This window comes from Podarcis gaigeae (genome assembly GCF_964106915.1).
Source record: "Podarcis gaigeae genome assembly, chromosome: 10".
In the NCBI taxonomy this organism is placed as follows: domain Eukaryota; kingdom Metazoa; phylum Chordata; class Lepidosauria; order Squamata; family Lacertidae; genus Podarcis; species Podarcis gaigeae.
Genome location: NC_139686.1, coordinates 71,526,689 through 71,550,096, shown reverse-complemented (window position 1 = coordinate 71,550,096; position 23,408 = coordinate 71,526,689). Strand labels below are relative to the sequence as shown.

General features: G+C 42.2%; 1 protein-coding gene across 2 annotated transcripts in view; it reads left to right on the top strand.

Annotated features, from left to right (window-relative positions):
* SEMA3C (semaphorin 3C) overlaps positions 1-12,715 on the top strand; it is a 128,651-nt gene extending 115,936 nt beyond the window's left edge. The window contains exons 16-19 of one of the 2 annotated variants that reach the window (XR_014555829.1): positions 3,476-3,543; positions 5,715-5,845; positions 7,717-9,162; positions 9,340-12,715. Coding sequence is in view for 1 of the 2 variants with exons in the window: in XM_083701486.1 (XP_083557612.1) it covers positions 3,476-3,543; positions 5,715-5,845; positions 7,717-8,130 (613 nt within the window). In the remaining variant the exon portion in view is untranslated. Of the gene's footprint in view, positions 1-3,475; positions 3,544-5,714; positions 5,846-7,716 lie in introns of both variants that reach the window. The other variant, XM_083701486.1, reaches the window with a different exon arrangement.
* Positions 12,716-23,408: the final 10,693 nt, after the last annotated feature.

The window sequence follows — 23,408 nt, the reverse complement described above, 5'->3', positions numbered from 1 at the left end:
AAATGAGCAAAAGCAGAATTTGTGCCTGCCAATGAACAACTGCATTCATCAATACTAAGTTCTCTTCTCTGCCAGCATTTGGAAGTGGTATTAAAGCCATATCAAAAATAAGGCTCAATAAAGCCTTGTCTATTCTGGAAGCTAAGACACAGAGCATTACTTTAGTTCCCTGTGTTACTATAGTTACTTTATTTCCCAGCGGTGCTCTTGTGCTTTGGAGTAAGGCAGCATGTCCTTCCTACAAGGGATGTATGACAATTGCTGGTTTCAGATGTTTTATCCAGTTGCCAAGTATAGTATAGGTGTGGACTGAACCTAGCCAAACATTTACAAATGCCTATGGATTTCTTAATATCTCCAGCATGTTAGCAGAATACATCATCTAGTTGAGATAATGTTTTGCATATCCTTTGCTTTTTATAGTGGGGAGAAAAAAATAAATGCATATTGAATGAAGTCTGGTTTTCATATGTTTAGGAAATAAGTTGTTCCTTTATCTTTAAAAAAAACAACAGATTATGATTGAGAAAACATCAGTAATTGGAGTGAAGTCAAGTCTCAAAGTCTAGACAGTAGTAGTAGCTTTTATATAGGCTGCATTTGTTATTACTTTGCCCTTTGGATTCCTACTAAATTTTGTTCCCAAAACAGAACTTCAGGATATCTGATCATGTCCTTATTTCCAAAATACACTCATGACACATCTTTCTTAACAAATGTTTCTACTTGTCCATTCTTCACCAGGGTTATAGGCTCCTTTAAAATGCAGATTTCAGTATGAACATAAACGCTTGCTGGAGCAGTCTGATGGCTCCACTAGTCCACCATCATCCTGTTCTCTCACTGTGGCCAACTAGATGCCCATGAGAAACCCACAAGCAGGATTTGAGCACAAGAGCCTCTTAAGTCTGAAGGCAGAACATAGTTATCATGGACAACAGCTGTCATTAGCCCCCTCCTCCATGAATTAGTGTCTGCATGGAACTTCGGGGGGGGGGGGAGGACAAGCAAGCAGTGCTAGAATTTGTAGATGCATCTCATTTCTTGTGCTTACAATATTCTCTTGAGATGATCAGAGCACCCCAGCCAAGTTATGATTGTTAGTATTAAAGATCATGGATCAGCATGCTGTAAGTATTTCTCTTCAATAATTTTCTTTTAAGAGCCAGTGTGTTGTATCCAACTAAATTCAGCTCAGAGCACACCCCTTGAAATTAATTAGCCGCTTAGTCATGTCCATAAATTACAGTGGGCTTACTCTGTGTATGACGAACATTGGATACAAACCACATATTTCTGGCTTCTGTTAAGGCAAGGTTTTATGAATGGATAAATAGAGGTTCCTTCTATGGGATGAATCCTTAGAATGACCACCCTGAAGGAAAGACAGTGTAGTTGCCTAATCATTGCACACATTGCATTTGCTTCTACTGGAGGCAGTGATGGCCACCAACTTGAATGTCTTTAAAAGAGAGTTTGATAAATTCATGGGTGATAAGGCTAGCAGTGACTCCTAAACCTGATTGCCATGTTCTGCCCTCACTGTCAGAGGCAATAGGCTTCTGAAAATTACTTGCTGCGAACCACAGGAGGGGTTCTTCCTGCTTGCAGCCTTCCCCTTGGCACCTGATTGCTGGACTAGGTGGGTCACTGGCCTGATTGAGCAGGTTCTTCTTATGTTCTTAACTATTTTGTCATCTTCCCCCTCCTCCCCACCAACAACAGCAGGAATTAGAGTTTTGTAACACTGCTGAGAACTCTGTTGGAAATCCATCAACTTGATCCATAACTATAATTCTGACAGTTTTCTATAAAGGGAAGTGGAGGGGACATGGCATTTCAAACCATGTAAGCTTGTTGACGTTGCTACCCAACGAAAGGGAAATCACCACACTTCCATATAAAGAGAATACTTTCTATGAAAAATATATAATTAAAATATTATCACTCATCATATGGCACATTGTCCCATTTGCAATTATAATACAGACCACAATAATGAAAGACAACTAAATATCATACTATATGAGTCCACACATATGCAGTTTATATAGTGACATCTAACTGCACACTAACTCAGGTGACACTTAGGACAGTAATATTTTTAGCAGCATGAATAAAGTTGGACATAAGTGCTTCAAGTTCATCTACACGACTATAGGGAAGCTGCATGGATTTTGTAGTGCAGCCACCCGAGGCAGCAAAAAATCTTGAGCCAGCCTTGAGTAACATTCAACTTGTAGAAACTTTCTCAGTGAAGGTTTGGCTGAGAAATTCTGTCATCCTTCTTCTGAGGTGCTAATATTTACATAGCACTGTGTCTCTTGTGTATGTATAGGAGCTTTGTGCAGCCACAGAGCTCACACCTTGCACGTAGAAGTTCCCATGTTCAGCCCACAAGATCGCCAATTTAAAAGCCTCTCCAGAGAAAGAGCTTGTAAAGACTTCTTCCTGTTAATTTTGAGAGTTGCTGCCAGTCAGAGTGGAGAGTACTCAGCTGGATGGGACAATGGTCCATAGAAGGCAATTTCCTATGTTCATAAGTGCTTTAAGTTCAATTTAGTTAATGTCCACTCTTCCAAACTTCATATTGCTAATCGATACAGAACTGCACATTGCAAGTGACATTGAGATGCTGCCAAAAGTGACATTTCCATTCCTCCCGCTTCTCTGATAATGTTTCGGTAATGTTTAGTTCTAGCATCACGAATTGGTTTGTTTTCCCATTCGCACTCTAGAACTTGGGCCACTGCTGTGGGGAAGAATGCACAATGTGCATAGGGGAGAGGGTGAAACATTGGCATGGGGCAACCAATGGGGATCTATGTGAGCACTGAGCTCAAAGAATACCATCGTATTTGAGAACTGCATAAATTGCAGTGGCACCAAGTCAGTGGCATAGCGTGGGTTGTCAGCACCCGGGGCAAGGCAAGTAATTTGCGCCCCCTAACCCGTGGATTTGCGCCCCCTAACCCCCAGATGTTGCGACCGGTGCGGCCGGCCCCCCCTGCACCCCCCACGCTATGCCACTGCACCAAGTAAACGTGGGTAGGTGGGTGGTACTCAATCAGAACATTACAGCGTTCATTCAGAACCACAGTGTTATGCGGAAAGCCTAAGTAAACAATCTGCTGCTACTGCTTATGCTTCATAAATGTGGAAGTAGTTTCTAGTTTCCTTGCTCAAAATGCAACATTTTGTTGAATCCCCAAAACCTGAAGGCAGATGTTTGGATGAAATGCAAGTTATTTTCATTCTTTCCACTGTATAGAATCACTTGTAAGGGTTCATCATGATCTGGATAAAGTGGCTTAATGAGACTTTATCTTCTCATAGAGACTGGGCAATTATTTATAGGAAGCTCATTGACCTTACTGTTTGAAATGACCTGAGTACTGCATTTCCTTTTAAAGCTACCTAGGAACTGAAAGTCATTTTTGCAATTCCATCTTGCTCCTTTCCCTTAATATCTTAGGAGAAGCCGAAGACAAGATGTGAAGCATGGAAACCCTATGACTCAGTGCCGAGGATTTAACCTAAAAGGTAATTTGAACTGAAATATGACGAGCTATAAACTCATGTGGTCATTCTTATAAGTGAATCATAATATCCCTGTGGCTTAGTGGTAAAAATTAGTATAGTACCCATGTATTTTTAGCATTCCTTTCTCCTTTTCATGTGCTATGTTTGTTTGGGAGATTTAATGTTGATCTTTTTAAACAACAGCAATGCAAGAAACAAAAGGTTTGATCCTGAGACAGTCTGTGACTATAATGTTGTCTCAGTATGGTATCACAGCATCACAAATGAAGATACATCCATGGTCACATGGAGTACAGCTGCTGTTATTTTCCTTAGTGTTTCCATATCTATTGGGGGGGGGGGAGTAATTAATACTGTAAGGAAGGAGGTCCTTGAGATACTGCAATTGGCAACTTTTTTAAAAAAATAAAAATTGGATATCCTCCCAAAAAGGTAAATCCAGAGTCATGGTTGGGAAATACGTCTGGATAATATATTCAGAGTTAGGATCAGTCATTTTTAGAGACCCCCCCCCCCATTGCTGTTAAAAGTGACCATGAGAGGCTCCTTCTCTGAGGCTCCCAAAAATCCTGGAGTGGTCATTGGAGGAAGCTACAGTACAACAAAATTTAAATGGACAAATACAAAAACAAAAATCACCATTTACTTTTATTGCTCAAAGTCTATGGTTTTCTCTCCCCAGCCTTGGGTTTTAACTGTGATGCTTAACCCGTGCTTGATCCCATATTTAAGAGTATATAAAGCTGTAGCATTTTGACTTTAATGAGCACAAATTTCTAAAAATAGAATGCTGGAGGCTGCTAATGATCACACAAACATTCTGTTCACAAAAACAATTAGGAATGCTAAATTACTGTTGGCTTCCAAAATATTTATATATTTTTTTAAAAAAAACATTTTTATTTTTTTACTAAGGATGTACCAAATGCCTGCCTCTGGATACATCTGGGACAAAGTATCTTCCCACCCTTCTGTTTGTGATGTTCTAAGCTATTTCTAACCATTTCTGGATACTACAATCCAGTACATGCATATATTGTCCCCCTAACTATGATTATATATACCTCCCTCTCCCCATGATTTGATTTAACCATAGTGAAGAATAGGATCCATGTTTCTTGGTGACCATGGTAAAAGCAAACCATGCAATGGTAACTGAACTGTGAGTTCATGAGTTGAAGTGGATTTGCATACCATAGTTGCACATAATCATGTTGCTTTAATCATGTTTATACTAATATGAGCTAAGATCAAGGAGATACAGGTTCAATATCCTACTCAGCCACAAAGCCAGTCACTCCCATCTTGGTCTAACCCACATCACAGGGTGTTTTTGATAGTGAAAAGGATAAGATTTGGGGTGGGTGGGTGTGAAATGTAGCTTCTTGGAAGAAGAACAGGATAAAAATGCAATCTGTCAAGCAATATTAAAAATAAATGGTTAAAGCAAATAATGGAAGAGTGAATTTTTGTGGAAGAGGGGTGATCAGGAATTATTTGTCTAAACTGCACTATTATGTTTTTTTTTAATAAAATATTTATTAAAGATTTTCTTAATACAATAAAGAAGAAAAAACAAAATAACAACAATAAAGAAAAAACCCTTACTTCTTATAATAGCCATATTTTCTTCACTTTTTTGGACTTCCTCACATCTCTCATTCCTGCGTTCCTGGTTTATAAAACTTTAACCAGCAATTTATCACCTTGTTTCAATTCTTATTTTGTAATTCTCCAATATTGTGTCCCTAATTTTAGATACATTTATCCAAACTGCACTATTATGAAACCTGAACAACTCAATGGATATTTTTTATTTCAGTTATCTGGTATACATTTGGAATCTAGGCTAGGATATTTTAACATCTAATTATGTGGTCTACTACCAGCTCCATCCCACTCACAGGGGCAGTGTTGGAAATAGGATCCTGAATTAGTCCAGGTGACTAAACCATCTATTGTAGCCACGCTATTAATTGAATAAAATAGCATTTTCCTAAAACAGCTCCAGTTCTGTGTTTCTGCCCCGGATTTCTTGCTCTTGAATATTGTCTGCCTGAGATCCTCCTTGTTTCAGGTGTGATCATGCACTTCCCAGTTTTATAAACAGTGCAATGCATTTCCAAGTCAAGAGGAAGCATAATTCTCATCTGGCCTCTCTCACATTCCAGCTTACCGCAATGCAGCAGAGGTAATTCAGTACGGAGTGAAGAATAACACCACCTTCCTTGAGTGTACGCCGAAATCGCCACAGGCCTCCGTTAAATGGCTCTTGCAGAAGGACAATGACAGAAGGAAAGAGGTGAGAAATTCACTCAAAAGCATTGGAGGGTCGAAGGCAAGAGGGTGCACTCAGCTGGGAACCCTGAAGATAAAGGCTGGGTCTTCTGTCCATATAGAATATTCTCTCGAGTTACGCCAGTGTCCAAATGCCCATGGCAGTGTAGCATGAAACTTAAAATACAAGGCACCGAACCCATCTGAGTTGCTGAGACTCTAGACATACAACCAGCATATACCCACAACCAGCATAATATGTTTGTAAACTCTTTCAAAGCAAACACTTTTCCTCAATGTAATAAGCTTTTGTGCATTACTTTCACCAATATAAACATTTTTGTATGCACTTTCCTCAGATAGATAGATAATTCTGGTATGCATTTTTGGTTGGAGACCCATTTCACAAAATTCATAGCTGTGTTTTGGTTTGGGAAATGCAAATTGATCAGTTTGCAAAATAAATAAATAATTTTTCCCCCTCCCACCCCGGGGCATCCTCTTATCACTAAATGTGCTTAACCTTATAACACTGAAATCAGTGGGGACTTGGCTTTGGCTGGATGCTGCCTTCTGTATGCAGCATGGGAATGTCTCCAGCAGTTAAAACGTGCTGCCAATGTGAGAAAGGAACAACAGGCATAACAGAGGAGTTAAGTCTGAGGAGCCGAGAGAGAAGATGATATGGAAAGCTTTTGTAGCAAGGATTTAGCCTGAACTAAAAATACTCACAGCAACAAGAATTTTCCTGACCGTTGTGTAATCACATTTTCCATTACTCTCCTTTCCAAAGCTCTCAAATTTCAACTCTGATGATATACAGTGCGATTGTGTATATGGATCCAAGTTGGATCCATATTTATCCTTCCTTAAATAAATAAAAAATGAAATTATTGCTATTTACATATCTCAAGCAGTGTCTCTGCAGGAGGAAAAATGCTCCTGTTCTTTGTGAATGAACCTGTCTGAATAATAGCAAGCGGAAAGGGGTGGGGAAGATGTGGCTGTTGTTGGACTACAACTTTCATCATCCCTAGCCACCAGTCCTCCTAACTAGGGAAGATGGGAGTTGTAGTTCAACAACAGCTGGAGACCCAAGTTTGAGAAACACTGGACTACAAATTCCGTCACCCCTTCCCACTGGCTAGGCTGCCCGAGGCCGATGGCAGCTGAAGTCCAAAAATGTCTGCAGGGCTATAGGTTCCCCACCTCTGCTTTACACCCCCAGTTTGAAATTGTCTTCTGGAAAATGTGTTTTTATGGTTTAAGCCTCACCAGTGAGGTATGTAGTTGTGAGTTCAAGTCCTATGATTTTCCTGACTCACCAGGACATGAGCTCTGTGTTGTCAATTTCTTTCTAATGGCACACAACACGAGAAACAGTATGTTCCAGGTCTTAAGTTTTCAGTGGTGGCTCCCTGCTTGTGCAATGTTCTCCCTGGGGAGGCTTGCCTCTGCGCCGTCATTACATATCTTCAGCTGACAAACCAAAACATTCCTTTTTAACCAAGTTTTTAACCAACTTGGCTTTTAACCATTAGGCCTTCCTGCTTGGGTGAAATCTTTTAATGTACGATTTTAATGTTTGTTGGCTTAAAATATTGTAAGTCACCTCAAGTTGCAGGGCAAAAAAGTGACTAATCCCTTTAATAAATAATAATGAGGATGTAAAAACAAGACTAAACTTATTAGTTAAGAATATTAAAGGCACTGCTGTGTTAATTAGCTCTCCCTTAGAAATACATTTCAAGCAGGGAGTCTATGTCTAGTGGAAAGAAAATGGCTTGCTTGGCTTATATATCTTGTATATCTAGATAAATATGGATTTTTCTTTTAGTATACTGGTCATATTCAAACCCATGACATTAGATCACATGCTGCCTGTCTGTCTTCTAGGTCAAACTTAATGAAAGAATCATATCAACCGAACAAGGGCTCTTGATTCGCTCTGTCCAGGATGCTGACCGAGGGCTTTATCACTGCATTGCGACGGAAAATGGCTTCAAGCAAACGATAGCAAAGGTGAACTTCAAGGTGTTAGATTCAGACACGGTGGCCTTCATGACTGAAAAGTGGTCCCCGTGGACCTGGGCTAGTTCACTCCAGTCTCTGCCGTTCCATCCAAAGGACTTGGCGGGAGCCTTCAGCCACTCGGAACTGCAGATGATTAATCAATATTGCAAAGACACGAGGCAACTTGGCCAGCAGGCCGAAGATTCGCAGAAGATGAGAGGGGATTATGGCAAGTTGAAGGCTCTCATCAACAGCAGGAAAAGCAGGAACCGAAGAAATCAATTGCCTGGGTCCTAAGGTTTTGTCTTGGAGCATCAAACTTTTTTTCATACCCTCCCTCAAGGGATTTTGGGGTTTTTTTTGGGGGGGGGGGTTGTTTGTTTTCCTGCTGAGAGCATAGACAAAACATTAGCAAAGCAAGCCCGAAAAAAGATAAAAGATCACGAAATACAACCTACATAAGCTAAAGAGGAGGGCAGGCGGGAAACCACAAATCCAAAGAGATTTATTTGTGAAGTGCCCACTGACACCAGATAGATCCTTAACTTTAACACCAGATGGTTTGCCTTAACCCACTTTCTTGCATGACGTTTAGATGCCATCTTTCTCTTCCTGAGAAGGGACACAGAAATAGACACGCCAGATCTCAAACTTGGTGGCAATGCAAAGGAAGCGTTTGGGTTAAGAGGGATGTACTAAGTGTTGTACGAACGTCTCTTCCATATATGTCTCTGTTTATGGTACATTGCATTGAAAAGCTCTGAAGCAAGCACTTAGAAGTCCGTTTCTCATATTAGTATTGAAAACACAGCTCAGGGCTTCTCAAATGTAACGTGGGAGCGGTAACGATTATATCTCCTTCCCTCGTAGTGGGATTCATTACATGTACAGCTCACTCCCAATCTTTTTTGACATGGTAAACTCTATGTCATGTGACTCTCTTGCTTTTAAATATATCTTTTCTTCCTCAGAAAGCTTCAGTGCAGCTTACCTTTGGATTCCCAGTCCAGGGACAGAACTGCTAGGTTTCAGGAGTCAAACTGTGCTATGTGTTATTTGATCCTTATGTAGCCAGTTAATTGTAGGCAATGAATATACTTTATGAATGCAAGAACAGAGCACTGGCAGTACTATACCTTTTAAAACCAGGATAAAATCACATGGGCTGTAGAGGCAGGTGGTGTTGAGCTGCTATTAGTAGTCCTGTGCCCTTTGGTATTTCAATTTTTGGGGGGGCATTTGCCTTGGGAAACCAGCAAAGGTGGGTGCAGGAGGGCAATAGGACCAAAGTTAAGCACTTTTGAGGCTGCAATCCACACTTACCTGGGAGTAGGGATGGGGGAGGAATTTGATTCAGTTTGCATTGAAAGGAGAAGCTACCTAATTCACACTTTCGGAGGCCATACACAGGCATCATTCAAAGTTTGCACTTCTCACAATTTTGCAATGCAGTTCTACAACCAAGTAATACATACAAATGCATAAATTCACCCATCCCTACCTGAGATTCAGTCCTATTGAACTCAGTGGAGCTGTGTTTTGGCAATGTTGTAATTTTGATGTCTCCAGCAGACTTGGAGGTTGAACACATTAAAATAGACTTCAGGTTTGTGGGATCTACCTTATTTTCTTACTGGAACACTGAGACTCACCAAGTGGATCCAGAGGTAAAGGATTAGAGTTAAAAGAGCCCAGGAATTTGTTTTGAGTAACAGAACTGAACAGAGCTCACAGTCCTCCTATTCAAAAATTCACTTAGTCACTCCCTTTTACTCATGTCAGCAGTATAATTATAAGAGGAAAGTCATTTTGTTGTTGCCATTGTTTTTAAGCCATGAAGTGTCAGAAATCCTCACTGATCTGCTTCAAATCACCCACTGATCTACCATCTGCCCACCCCTGTATCAAAACACACCCACCTCTCCCCTCCTTTGTATATTTGAATGAGGGGAGAGATAATTTTGAAGTTGAAAACTTCTATGAGACTTTATAGAATTTACAGCCTCCATTAGGTAAGCACGTTTGTTTAAGACCACCACCATTCTGCTGCCATTTTAGACTCTTTCCTTCTACCTTCAAATAACTTCTGTCAACCAGAGGTTTTGCTCTTCTCCCAGTGATCATGAAGAAACCACTTCTGCCAAACTACATAATCTGCCTTCCAGTCTTCACAGCTCCTCAGTGCATTCCAGCCTTAGACATGACACCCAATTGTCAATTGGAAAGCACAGGACTGAGGTGCACCTGATGTGTCTCATGAGATGCTATTGAAAACAGAATCCACATTGTGAGTTGTCCTCCTTTCCCTTGCAACATTTAGGGACACTAAACCATGGCATGATGGGATCATGGTGTGTGTGTGTGTGTGTGTGTGTGTGTGTGTGTGTAAAACTATACAATGTCACAGAGACATCCAAGTTACAAAACCAAAATACTTTGGGCCTTCACAAAATGAAGCTACCTCCTGTAGTCTGAACGCTGGTCCTTTATAGGTCCTATTTTCTGAGTGCTGCAGTTACTTGTTTGGCTTTTTTCTTCTTCTACCAAGCACATTCAAAGTACAGTTGATACAACATTTAATATCATTTATAACGTAATTGCTTCCAGATGAAGGACGGCGGCTGATAAGCTTTCAAGGGCACAATTTATTTCTCTTAACAGCCAAGTATGGTTGTATCTGACTTGGCGCCCATTAGGCCCGAGGAATGACAACAGTTAACATGCTTTATTAAAAACAAAATGTTGGCAATATGTGTGGTTCAGTTAACAAAATCAGTAGAGCTTTCTTTTCCATAATAATATTTTTAAAGCTGCTTTATATATAGTTACAATGGTATGACTGTTTAAGGGATAAAACTTAAACATTTTCCCCACACACCTGCTGCATGAAAAATGTGTGTATCTAGATAAAGACCTTTTATTGGTTTGTAGCCACTTCCACGCTGCAACAGATCTCCAGCATTTATGAAATCCAGGTCTTCAGCTAAGTATAATCATTATAGATGACTGTGAACTAGCTTACACTAGATGGCAATAATGTGTCTAAGGCTTTGTTCACCCATTATGCTTTACAGTAGCCTGTGGAGCAGAGCGACTCCAGGGTCATGGAAATAAACCAAATGTCCTGCTTGGAAGCCAGTCTTGGGCTCATGCTAGCTTCCTTCACCATCTTGTACGAGGCAAGGCCTGCTTGCTTGGCCCAAATCTAGTAACGTGTTTATCCTTTCTTGTCAGAGATAGATAGCAGGAGTAAGTCTTATATGTACATATGGTAGGTAACCCAAGGTATGGGCATGGCCGCAATCCATTCATCATTTTGGTTGCCTTTTCCATCTCTACAAGATCTCCTTTGATATGTGGTGACCAGATCTGTATATAGTATTCCAAGTGTTGTCACACAATGCATAGCTATGTATAAAGGTATTACAGTATTGCCGGTTTGATTTGTAATCCTTTTCCTAATGATTCCAAACACAGAATCCACAGCTGCTGCACACTGGGTCAGTCTTTTCAATTAAGCTGCCAACCACGACTCCATCAGTGGATATGTGGAATTAGGATTTTTTGGTGCAGTGTGCATGACATTGCACTTGGTTGCCTGGAACGACATTTGCCATTTCATTGCCTGTTTGCTTAGCTTGGAGAGATCATTCTGGGGCTCTTCACAATCCACTTTTGTTTTGACCACCCTGAATAAGTTGATGCCACTGCAAAAAAAAAAAAAATGGTCGTGTGACTGTTCATCCCTCACTTCAGATCATTTATGAACAAGTTTAAAAAGCAAGCGGAGGATTTCCTACATCCCTTTATTATGGGAACTGACCATTTTTCTTGCTCTCTGCTTCCTCCTCTTTAACAAGTTACCATCAACACATGCCAAATGGAAAGAAAACCAGACCTTTCAATTTTTGTTCTGTTCCTGGCGAGTGTGTGCACCATCCCACAAAGACGCTTCAAGCTGGAGTCCCACTGGAAGCAATTGAACTGAACTCACGTGATGATTAATTTGTCATTGTTCTCATTTGGAATTAAGGGCAACAAACCTTAGGAATATTTGGCCTATTCTGTCCTGAGACCCTACCACCAGGTTTACCTCCGAACACAGAGTTGCTAAAATGTGATGAACAAACCTATTTTTTACATGTACAGGGTAGTTTCCGTTAGAGTTTTTACATGTTCAGAGTTTATCCCCATATACGTAACATGAACACTTATGTTTATAATATTGGTTTGTTTGTTTGTTGCTATTTAATGTCTTCCTGTTTTGAGGATACTGACAAAAGTGTTGTATCCAATGGGTTCTATGACTTCCCTTTCCTCTCCTCTTCCTGAACACACCCAAAATCTGCTCTGTCGGGGGGGGGGGTCTGCAACTGTTTGGAGCAGATTTTGAGGGTGTGAAGGGGGCTTCAGGGAAGGGGAAGTTCTGTTGCGCAAGTGGAACTCTGCTGCATGAACAGAAAAGAGGCATTGGAAGCAACCCCCTGTATATATTTGCATTTGTTTAAAAAATGTTTTAAATGCCGTCTTCTGGTCATAACTTTGCCAAATGTAAAGAAAGTCAATACTATTCATCAGTGTGTACGAAATTTGTTTTATGATGCCTTTGTTGTCGTTTGTAAAGTTGGATTGAAATCTTCATTCAACCATGTGTTCTTTGTGATAATTGCTACTGTAGATATGTGTATTTCATTTTTTTTAAAAAAAAACAACCAACACCCCCTTTTTCAACCAAGTATGGTAACGTGTACAAATTTAGCATGATGAAACCAATTACGGTGAATACTCAGTAGCCCTTGGATTAAAAATAAAAGTAACACAATGCTATTTAACTGAATATCTCAAATGTTATTTGCCTGAAAAATAAAGGGTGTTTGGTCAATTTCATGAATGGTTTTGCATGGGGGGGGCATGGAGGGGTTGTGGGGGAATATGTACGGTAACTCTTTTGCTAGAAGCATTTGACCACATGTAATACATAGCCTAGAATGAGACAGAAATTATGTTCTTAATTTGCTCCAATGGATGGAGGCCAAACAGGACCCAAGAGGCAAAAATCCGTTTGGAAATAATCATTTCAAATCCCTCAACAGAAGACTAGTGAATGCATTTCACATATAAGCATAATACAAAAGAAAAAAGAAAAGTACATTATGCAGTGATGAATCTTGGGTAAGGGAGAAATGATACACAGCATATGCAAATAATGATTATATGGAAATGCAAAATAGAATATGAATATGCTTTTAAACAGTACTCTACTCAGAAGAACAGTATGCCAGATTAAATTAACTTCTACTCAACTCTCTATTACCAAACATCCCAGAAACCGTTTGCTCCTCACTGATTGCTTCCCTTTAATTCCTCCTTTTATCACAACGTAACTTCTTTCTGTTAGCAAATGAAAGGCCACGGGGTAAACATCTGCAGAAACAGTTTTCCATTGGTGGACATGGTCCCAAGTCTTATTAGGATACAGGGAGAGGCATGAAGGCCACTCAGTGCTGCTAGCCACAGGGAGCAACAAATATTGCACCTTCTTCAAACTGGTGCATTATCTTAGCTTGATTAAGGCCTTGTCAACATTTGTGCTTCTCACACACTCCGGACTGAAAAACATTTCTGCCTTCAAGATAGGCATTCAGGCCTATTTCAGTCATGAGCCAGAGCTTATGCTGTTCTCCTGATACTTCCTTACCTGACAAATTCTGTGTTTTATGCCACCTTTCACATGATGCAAAAGCCAGTCCTGGAAATCTAGTGAAGGTTTAGAATTCATTTCTGTGTTAATTGTAAAAATATATATTAAAAAATCCATTTGCAAACCAGCTAACTTGTAAAATTCTAGGAGTTTTGCATTGTAATTTCATGTGATAAACTATGAGGTAGCATACACTTCTTTCAAACTTTTGAAAATTAACTAGGACATGGTCAGCATATCAGTCAAAAAGCCACAGTTCCATAATGTGACGGGTACTGCAAAGGGAATGTCAGAAATTGGGACAGAAGCACTAGCATTAAAAGTAGGGAAGCTAGCGCAATAAACCCCACGTCTGAATACAGTCTAAGTTATCATGGCAACTGAATCAAACATTAGAGGCTTCAGGCTAAGGAAGCAACCAAAGAGCTTTATAATTTGCCTTCTTCCTCCAACCTTCTAAGTCTGTGGAATCAATTGATGTACAATCAGACTTTTTTGTGCCCAATGAGAACTTAAAGGCTGAGATGGAATTTGGTGAAGCAAAGAAAATTGGTTCAACTCAAAACTACCTTACGAACAAGTCAACTAAGGGATTGCATTTGTGTCTCAGGGATTGGTACTGGAGTCAATGTACAGAGCAAATAAGCATTTTGTGAGCACTTCGAACTGTATCCGCTTCATTAAATCAGATCTGAATGCCAGACTTAAATATGAACCAGAAGATACCTTGGCCCTTGCATTAAAGGAAGTTGTAGGCCTAACGTGTAAAGCCAAGGGGGATTTGAAACAAAATTCTACACTGCTAAGTACTCTAGAACAAGTTGAAACATGCCAACTGGCACAAATTAAAAGATGCTTAAACCTTGGCAAACATATTTACCATATTAAGAGATTATGTATACAAGGGTGTCAAGAGGAAATTGACAGCTTGTAGCAATAAAGGAAAATTACATATAGAGTTAAACCTCAGCCTCTTGCCTGTGGTGGACAGTGTTCTAAGCATCTTGGCCTCAGATCTGTTTTACTCATGACCTAGCCTTTGGCCTCTGCTTGCAACTCATTTCTGGACGCTTTCCACATCAAACACTGATCTTCCTCTTTGGAAGAGGCAAGATTGGGGGGGGGGGGAATTCAGGCTCTTTGAATCAGAGGACATCCATGTCTCTTTTTCTCTTTGCATTTAACGCAAATGTTGCAGAAATCCCATCAAAATGGTATAATATTCTGCACCCTATTCTTTTAAAATCACACGGGCACATCAACACACACAGGTTTGTCCTTTTTAAAATACACAATGCAGTAGAAAACTCAGTCCAGGGTAGTATATCTTTTCCCACCAACTAGGACCATGGGCTCTTCAATATCCCTGAAAAGGCAGTGGCTTAGCCATTGTGTTCTGTGCTCTGGTAAGTTTCATACTGGATTGTTGCAATGTACTTTATGCGGGGTTGCCTTAAAGATGATTCAGAAACTTCATCTTGTCCAAAATGTGGCAGCCAGACTACTGGCCAGGGTTCTGTTTAGAATTCATGAAGCCCCTGTTTTAAAACAGCTGCACTAGTTTCAGTACATTTCCTGGCCTAATTGAGGATATGTAATTAGTATTTAAAGCCTGACTTGGGCCTCCTTCCCTACAGACTCTCTGAAGTGTTGAGATCAGCAGTGGGAGCTTCCCAGTAGTTCCACCACCCTTACAAGTTTTGGGGGTAGCCGCTCAGGAGAGGACATTCCCTGCAGCTGCCGCTGAATTATGGAATTCCTGTCTAGCACTTTCACTATGTAGCTTTCATTGTATGCCGAAGATGTTACCCTGACCTTTGACACCTGATATATACAGTACATTTTAGGGTCCACCCTGTTTCATTAAACCGTTTTTAATCCTGTATTTTTAAATTGCTGTAATCTGTTCTAGGATCTCATCATGAAGGGCAGCTGAGAAATCAAATGAATTAATCAATCCGGGTGTGTTTCTCTTGGGATAAAGCTGCAATGGCGTGTTAATTGTGCTGATTCTCTAGGATTATTTCACCATCTCCACCAGAGTTAATCTTTCTAATCAGACGCAGCTGTGCAAAACCAAGATTAGCAAGGGAGAGGTGGATGTAGGAAAGCTCAGCCAACTCCCCAAATGAATTCTGTTCAGTGCCCAATCGGATTTGTCCCACACAGTTTCTCATCAGATGCGTATAATTGCTGAGGCTCTTGCCCCACCATTCCCAAACCCTTTGGAGCAAAAGACCACTACTAATTCTCAAAAGTTTCTCACAGATGAGCATCTGTTTCCCCCTATGACCAGCTTGCTAAATTAGCAGCTGCTCAACCTCAGAAATTCTGCTGGTGGACATTCTGTACATTTCCCTTTAGGAATCAAACCACAGTGCAACTGTTCACGTTAGCTGCACTGCTGCATCCGCCATGTTGGATTCCCCACAAATAAGTGTCAACAAGTAAAGACCATCACAGTAGTTGGGGGTCCCATCACTAGTGCTGGGCAAAGCCAAGGTAGACTGTGGTCCTTGATCTCAACCAAAGAGCCGTGCTTCAAGTCCACTGTTTACAGCATAGCAGCCAATGCACACAAGACATATCCAGCAAGGCGTCCATGTTCTTCATATGTGCAGGTTGTGTAGTCATGGGAATTAAATAGTTTATTGTGGCATGCACCTTGCAAGTTGTAGTCAAAAGATGCATGAACTATGATGCCCACCAAATTCACGATTACTGCTACGAAAGCCCAGCTATATCAAATGAATGCACTGGTGGTAGAGAGAATCAGCACTGCAGTGGCAGGCTCTGTCCCCTGAACTACACATCTTCATTTCAGCGGTTGAAGTGAGCCTATGAACAAGTGTTTGTCAAGCGCATGGACACAGATGCGATGCAGCCTGTCTCCATGGTGTCTTAAAAGGTCTGAAAGCCTGTTAAGGGACTAAAGCATAACCATAATGTGTCTCAGAGTTAAATACTTACAATACCACATGACACATATGCAACCTCTGGTCCTTCCAGAGGAAGAACAGCATCACAGTGTGGAATCTGGATGTACAGGAACACAGAACCACACTGAGCAGGGGTTGCATGCCAGAAGGCAGCCTCCAATTTAAAAACTCTCTGCCTATAGAAAAGTAGCAAGTCAGGTCCTTTGCCTGGTCACCACATGCACGTTTTCTACATTCAATGAGAATTTTTTAATATACAGGAGGAGTCAAACATGTCATCTCTTGTCTCTTGCAGGCTGAAGTGACAAGTTGTACCTTGTACAGTAATTCTGCTGTTTGGGTGGAGCCTGGCACCTCTTAGCTGCTGGCCTGTCAGGAAACAAAAGTAAGGAAGCAAAAGGGATATTGCTGCAGTATCCTAGCTGGAGCTGGAAGGAACACAATGCTCTTCCACATGCCCTTTTCCTTGGGCTTTTGTGACCATTTGTGCTTGTGATGGGAACAGGGCAATCTCACTTTAATACTCTGTGTGCCTGTAAGAGTTTTAGGGCCGACATACCACTTCATTTCCAATAGGTCCATGTCCCAGAACTAATACCCTCCAACATTAAAGGTAAAGGGACCCCTGACCATTAGGTCCAGTCATGACTGACTCTGGGGTTGCGGTGCTCATCTCGCTTTACTGGCCAAGGGAGCTTCCAGGTCATGTGGCCAGCATGACTAAGCCACTTCTGGAGAACCAGAGCAGCGCATGGAAACACTGTTTACCTTCCCACCAGAGCGGTACCTATTTATATACTTGACTTTGACGTGCTTTTGAACTGCTAGGTTGGCAGGAGCAGGGACCGAGCAACGGGAGCTCACCCCGTCACGGGGATTCAAACCGTCGGCCTTCCGATCGTCAAGTCCTAGGCTCTGTGGTTTATTAGCCTGATGAAAATTGGGATGTGTGTCTTTTGGTGTGGCACTCTTGCAGGAACCAGCTGACCTGTGCAGCAGCGCAGTGGAAAAGGACATGTGCCTTTTGGTACAGCGCTGTTGTGGGAGCCAGCTGGCTCAGTGGCACCACTGCAAGCTCTGACTCATCCTCCTCCCCGAGCACAACAGCGGCAGTGCTGGAGGGAGGAGACAGGACATTCTGGGATCAAATCAGAAGCTAAGGTGGCTTCTGTAATTCTGGGATGTCCCAGGGAAATCGGGATACTTGGAGGGTATGCAAAACTTCCTGTGGAAATACTGTAACAGTTTATACCACAGATGTTCTGTATCCTGTCCTGCTTCTGTTGCGCTATAGTGCCAAGAGGGCCTGTCCAGTTGGCAATAAAGCAGCAACATTGGGGAAGCATCACAGAAGAACTATTAAAGCAGAATGATGTGTGGACAATCCAGAATAAGTCCACCACTGACGCACAATTATTCTACCAACATGCTGCACAACACTAGCAAAAAAACCCCACCCCACCACTCTGGAGGGGGGCACAGGCACAAGAGGCTTGAAAATTACCTGCTTCCACTGGACTCATCCCAATTTCACCTCAAAGGGTGGAAAATTACATATCATTTCTCAGTGTTGCCATTAGTCTGGCAAAGAACCACCAGGCCTGTTTATTCTTTGCTGTTAACAAGGCAAGTCAAGAGGAGCTAAACTGCACGATACTTTGGAATGGGAAAGCGGAGGAAGAAAAATGTTCTAAGGTGAACAGAAATGGTTTCTACATCTTCCCAACCGATTTCAAGTCAAGCCAGCAACGCCCTTGGAAATCATACAAGTAATGTTGCCTGAGAGTTTTCATAGCACTATGCCAAGAGTTGGGATTTTTGAATAATAATAAAAACCACCCCTGGGCAAAAATCTTTACATTAATCATCATAAATTAAACTGGTACTTGATGCTGAAACTGGATCTGTCTCAAGTAGGCAGTACCAGCCATAAGCCCACATCTCTCGCTTGCCAAACAAACTGAGAGCCTGAAGGGAAGATGAAAGTGTTGCCTGTCTCCAAAGAGCTACGTTCAGATGGGAGGCTCTGGACCAAAGCCAGCCCACAGCAACATTAGCAGGGCTGCAAGTGGCCATATATATTAGCTCCACAGACCAAGTTGGTGAAGTTCACAACTTATTTGCAAGGAGCAGATTGGACCCCTAAAGGATATCAAGAATCTGATCACCACCATATCCTTTTAATCTTTATTATCAGGGTGGAAAAATGAGAAAGATTGGTCCAAGGCAAGGGGAGGGAACCTTTGGCCCTCCAGCTGTTGTAGAACTCCAGCTCCCCTCAGCCCCAGCCAGCAAGGACAATGATCAGGAGTGATGGGAGTTGTAGTCCAACAACATCTAGAGCATGGGCAGGCAACCTAAGGCCCAGGGGCCGGATTCGGCCCAATCGTCTTCTAAATCTGGCCTGCGGACTGTCCAGGAATCAGCGTGTTTTTACATGAGTAGAATGTGTGCTTTTATTTAAAATGCACCTCTGGATTATTTGTGGGGCATAGGAATTCGTTCATCCCCCCCCCTTCAAAATATAATCCGGCCCCCCACAAGGTCTGAGGGACAGTGGACCAGCTCCCTGCTGAAAAAGTATGCTGACCCCTGATCTAGAGGGCCACAAGTTTCCAATTTGTTGTCTAGGGACAGCTGCTCATGAAGAACAGCTCACATCATGTTATGGCTGGGTGACACAGGAACATATTCACTTGTTCTGCAACCACTGAACTGACTCTCCAACTGGTCCGTGTTCAGTTCAGTAGTGATATTTGACCTTCCTATTTCTGCAACTTTCTGAACACCGTGCAGTATATGGCTATATTATCCAACAATGTGTTTGATTGTGACCAAGATGCTTCCATAATGTGTCCCATTAGTAAATCCCCTTTAGCAAAGGTCCCTTCTAAGGTTAATTAAAGTTTCTTTTTTTGCATGCCTTGCATGTTTTATTGCTTCCCATTGATTACAGCTGAAGGGATTCATGATAAATCGTCCCAATGCCATTTATGGATATACATCCATCTCACACAGTGTAGATTAGAAAGAACATGGTTATTGAGGGTACACAAGCAAGGCATTTAGAGTGGACAATTGGGTGAAATGGTTTTTTAAAAAACTTTTTTTATAGCAACAAAGTATAATTAAACAAAGTGTTATACTTCTGTTACACACAGAGGCTTTGCAATAGTCTTCCACCCAAGTTTCTGTTCAGGTCCACAGCCACTTAGCCAACTCGGATGCAGCACTGGTAGAAATGAGTTGCTGAACAGAGCAGGAAGTATGCTTTGAATACTTAGAACAGTTCAAGTTCAGAGGTGTGATTCTTGAAACAGACTCTAGATGGGGCTGCTGCCAAATGATTTGCCAATGCTCCAAAGCAGTTCTGAAAAAATAAGCAGGTAGATTTCCAAACAGCCATACAAAGCAGAGGGTGAGAGGATACCATCTTCATCTAAAGATCATAGGGTGGTTTACAATATAAAACAATTCTAAAGCAAATTAAAAGTGGTAGGGGGTTATTTTGGAGACATTAAATGTGCTCATACATATATTTGCTTTGGGGATTCCAAAAGAATGAATTATGTGTTGCTTGGTGTTTGCTTGTTTGTTTTCAATTTAATGATTAAGATTACTATTATATACCGTATTATTATATAAAATAAAGAAATAATAAATACCTTATTTTTGGAAGAAGCTTAAACTGCCACCCTATGCTCACTTACTTGGAAGTAAGCCCCATTGATTTCTAGCCAAACTTACTTCTGAGTAGACGGACACAGGACTTTAAAACAGGCAGCCCCAAACTCGGCCCTCCAGGTGTTTTTGTGACTACAACTCCCATCATCCCTGACCACTGGTCCTGATAACTAGGGATGATGGGAGCTGTAGTCCCAAAGCATCTGGAGGGCCGTGTTTGGGGATGCCTGCTTTAAAAGCATTGCTCATGGTTTTACATCAGCCAGATCTGTATTTGGTTCTGCGTCATCCTTCATTCATTATCCAGTGTGGTGCAGTGGTTAGTGTTGGGCTAGAACCTGGGAGGTCGGAGTTCAAATCCCCACACAGCCACAAGGTTCAGTGGGTGACCTTGGGCCAATCACTGTCCGGCAGCCTGACCTACCTCACAGGGCTGTTTGGAGAATAGAAAGTGGAAGGGGAGAAGCAAGGAAGTCTATATGTCATCCTCTATGTACATCTTGTGGTATAAACATTTATATCTAAGAATTCAAAGAGGAAGAAATTACCTTTCTGGGGTTTTGATCCATAAACCACACAGCCACAGAGAGCTGCCTCAACATCCAGCTGCTTGGGGAGAGGGAAGCAAGCAAATATTGTTGACAGGCCTGTAAGGTGAAGAGAGACCTTAAGAGAAGTTTTCTAAGTGGATTGTCATATGTTCAGTTTGTTTTCCTAGCACTCCTACAAAAAAAGGGGCGGGGGAGAGAAAGCCTGTCCAGATTGCTGTCTGCTGTCTTCATCATGTTAGTGCCAAGCAAAAACTAAAAAATTTAAAATCCTGGAAGCAGCTCATGGCCAAGAAGAAAAGCCCAAAATACAGGTGTTGAAACCCTTCGGCTTTGGGGACCTTTGTCCCAGGGACCAAATTAAACCTCCTCGGCCTCCCCATTTGACCCACAAGGCCATTTTGCCCAAGTCTTGCCCACTGTCCTACACCTGATGTTGTGTATGACATCTGGGGTAAAACAGGTTAAAACCCGGCTCAACTGAAAGGGAGTGTGTGGGCCTTGTCAATCAGCTGAATGCAGGCAGTTGCAAAGTGTTTTGCAAGGGGTTCAGGAGGACCCGACAGTCAGCTGACTGGCAATCATGAGAAGCCCCTTTCAAAGCTCTCCGTGAGATACTTCCAGGCAAAAAGGTTGCCTGAGAGTGGGTGATTGACACTGGACAGATCCCATTCCTCACCCCTAGTCCAGAACAGGCATGGAGAGAATTAGCCCATTTCAGAATCAAGACTTGACTCTGTCTGCCATGCACATGTGAGAAAGGAAGCCAGTTGCAGTTCCTGAAGAGAGTCGTACAGAATAGGTCACTGGGAGATTTGGCCACCCCAAAGGCAGAAAATCCAGAAAATGTAACTCTCGCTGGAAGGGCACCAACAGCATGCTGGCTTTTAAATGGTGGCCAGCACCTGCTGTCCCAAGGCAGATGCTTCACTCTCTCATGGAAGAGGAGAGCTTTTTGAGTGCCATATAGACTGTGGGAGAAATTCAACATTGCACTATTTCAGCAGCTAGAAGCAAGGTCACTCAGATGTACTTCCAAGGGGCCGTTCCTCATCCCTTTGTCTCAGAAACCTCCCACCTGCTTCCTCTCTCAAGGATGCATATCCTCCAACATTTCTCTGACAAAAATAGGGATGTCCCATTCCATAATAATAATTATAATACCCCGCCCATCTGACTGGTTTGCCCCAGCCACTCTGGGCAGCTTCCAACATCTATAAAAACATAACAAAATGATTCAGGGCTGCCTTCAGATGTCTTCTAAAGGTTGTATAGTTGCTTAGATCCTTGGCTCAGGTGCCACATACAGTGGTGCCCCGCAAGACGAACGCCTCGCAAGACGAAAAACCCGCTAGACGAAAGGGTTTTCCGTTTTTCGATGCGCTTCGCAAAACGAATTCCCCTATGGGGTTGCTTCGCAAGCCGAAAAAAATCTTGCATCCCCCGCGGGTTTTTTCCGCTTTTTCCACCCTTTTCTTAAGCCGCTAAGCCGCTTATCAGCTGTTCCGCTGATAAGCCGCTTAACAGCTGATCGCTGGAAGCCGCTTGACAGCTGTAGCGCTAATCCGCTAAGCTGTCAATGGGCTTGCTTCACAAGACGAAAAAACCGCTATATGAAGAGCCTCACGGAACGGATTAATTTCGTCTTGCGAGGCACCACTGTAACTCCATACACTCCAACATTTTTCTGATGAAAATATGTAGGGATGTCCAAGGAAAAATGAGACATTCTGGGAGCAAATCAGAAAGTGAGGCAACATCTATAAATCTCAGACTGTCCCTGACACTTGGAGGGTTGGAAGGATGAGTTTTTGCCTAAACAACCTGCATAGGCTGTGGGCACACTAATGGAGAACAGTCCAGTCCAGGTTTCTGAGACAAGTGACTACAGTGCCTTCATTATACACCCTTAGGCACCAGGCAAAAACGTTCGTCATCAACCAGGCCTTTGATTAATTGACATTCGATGCCCATTTAAAATGTGTTCTCACAGGACCTGAGGGCTACAGCCTTCCCTCTCCCCTTCTATGATTCCCACTGCCTCTGACTTAGCCTCTGTGAATTTGGCTCTTTGTACGCCGGTGACCATGATTGCCTTGTGTGGATTTTATGAAGCAGTTGTCCAATGTCCCCTCATCACAGCCATATTTCTGAGGCATCACCTTCAGTGGTGAAATGGCTATTAACTAGAAAGGCCTATTTGGGGCAGTTTAAGAAAGCGAAATTGTTTCATAGAATGAAGTTAGCTATCCATAACTATCCAAGGAGAGCTATGTAGACAAGCCAATCTCAGGATTCGGTGCACTTTGCACCACAGATTGCAAGATCGTTACGTCTGTCTGACCTTATGGCTGTTACTTGAAAGCACTGCATAATCCATTCTGTCCAAACCAAGGAGGTGGGGGGGGATTTAGTATCCCTTTGGGATGGTGATGCAGCTGTATGAAAGGGAGGCTGCTGGCCCAAGTGGGCTTGTCACAAAACCCGGTCATGTTCTTCTGTTCTAAGACCCAAATCCCCTAATTCCTGCTGGCCGGTTTTGGTCGGTGTTTAAAAGGCATCCCGGTTATTAAGTGCTAATGCAGCTGTGAACACAGGGCTGGGGCTTCCCCCTCCTTGCTCAGTTGGCTCAGTGCTCTCTGCAGCTGGTGTTTGCTAGACGGCCATTCTTGGAGGTGAAGAGTTTGTCCTGCACATGCCAAA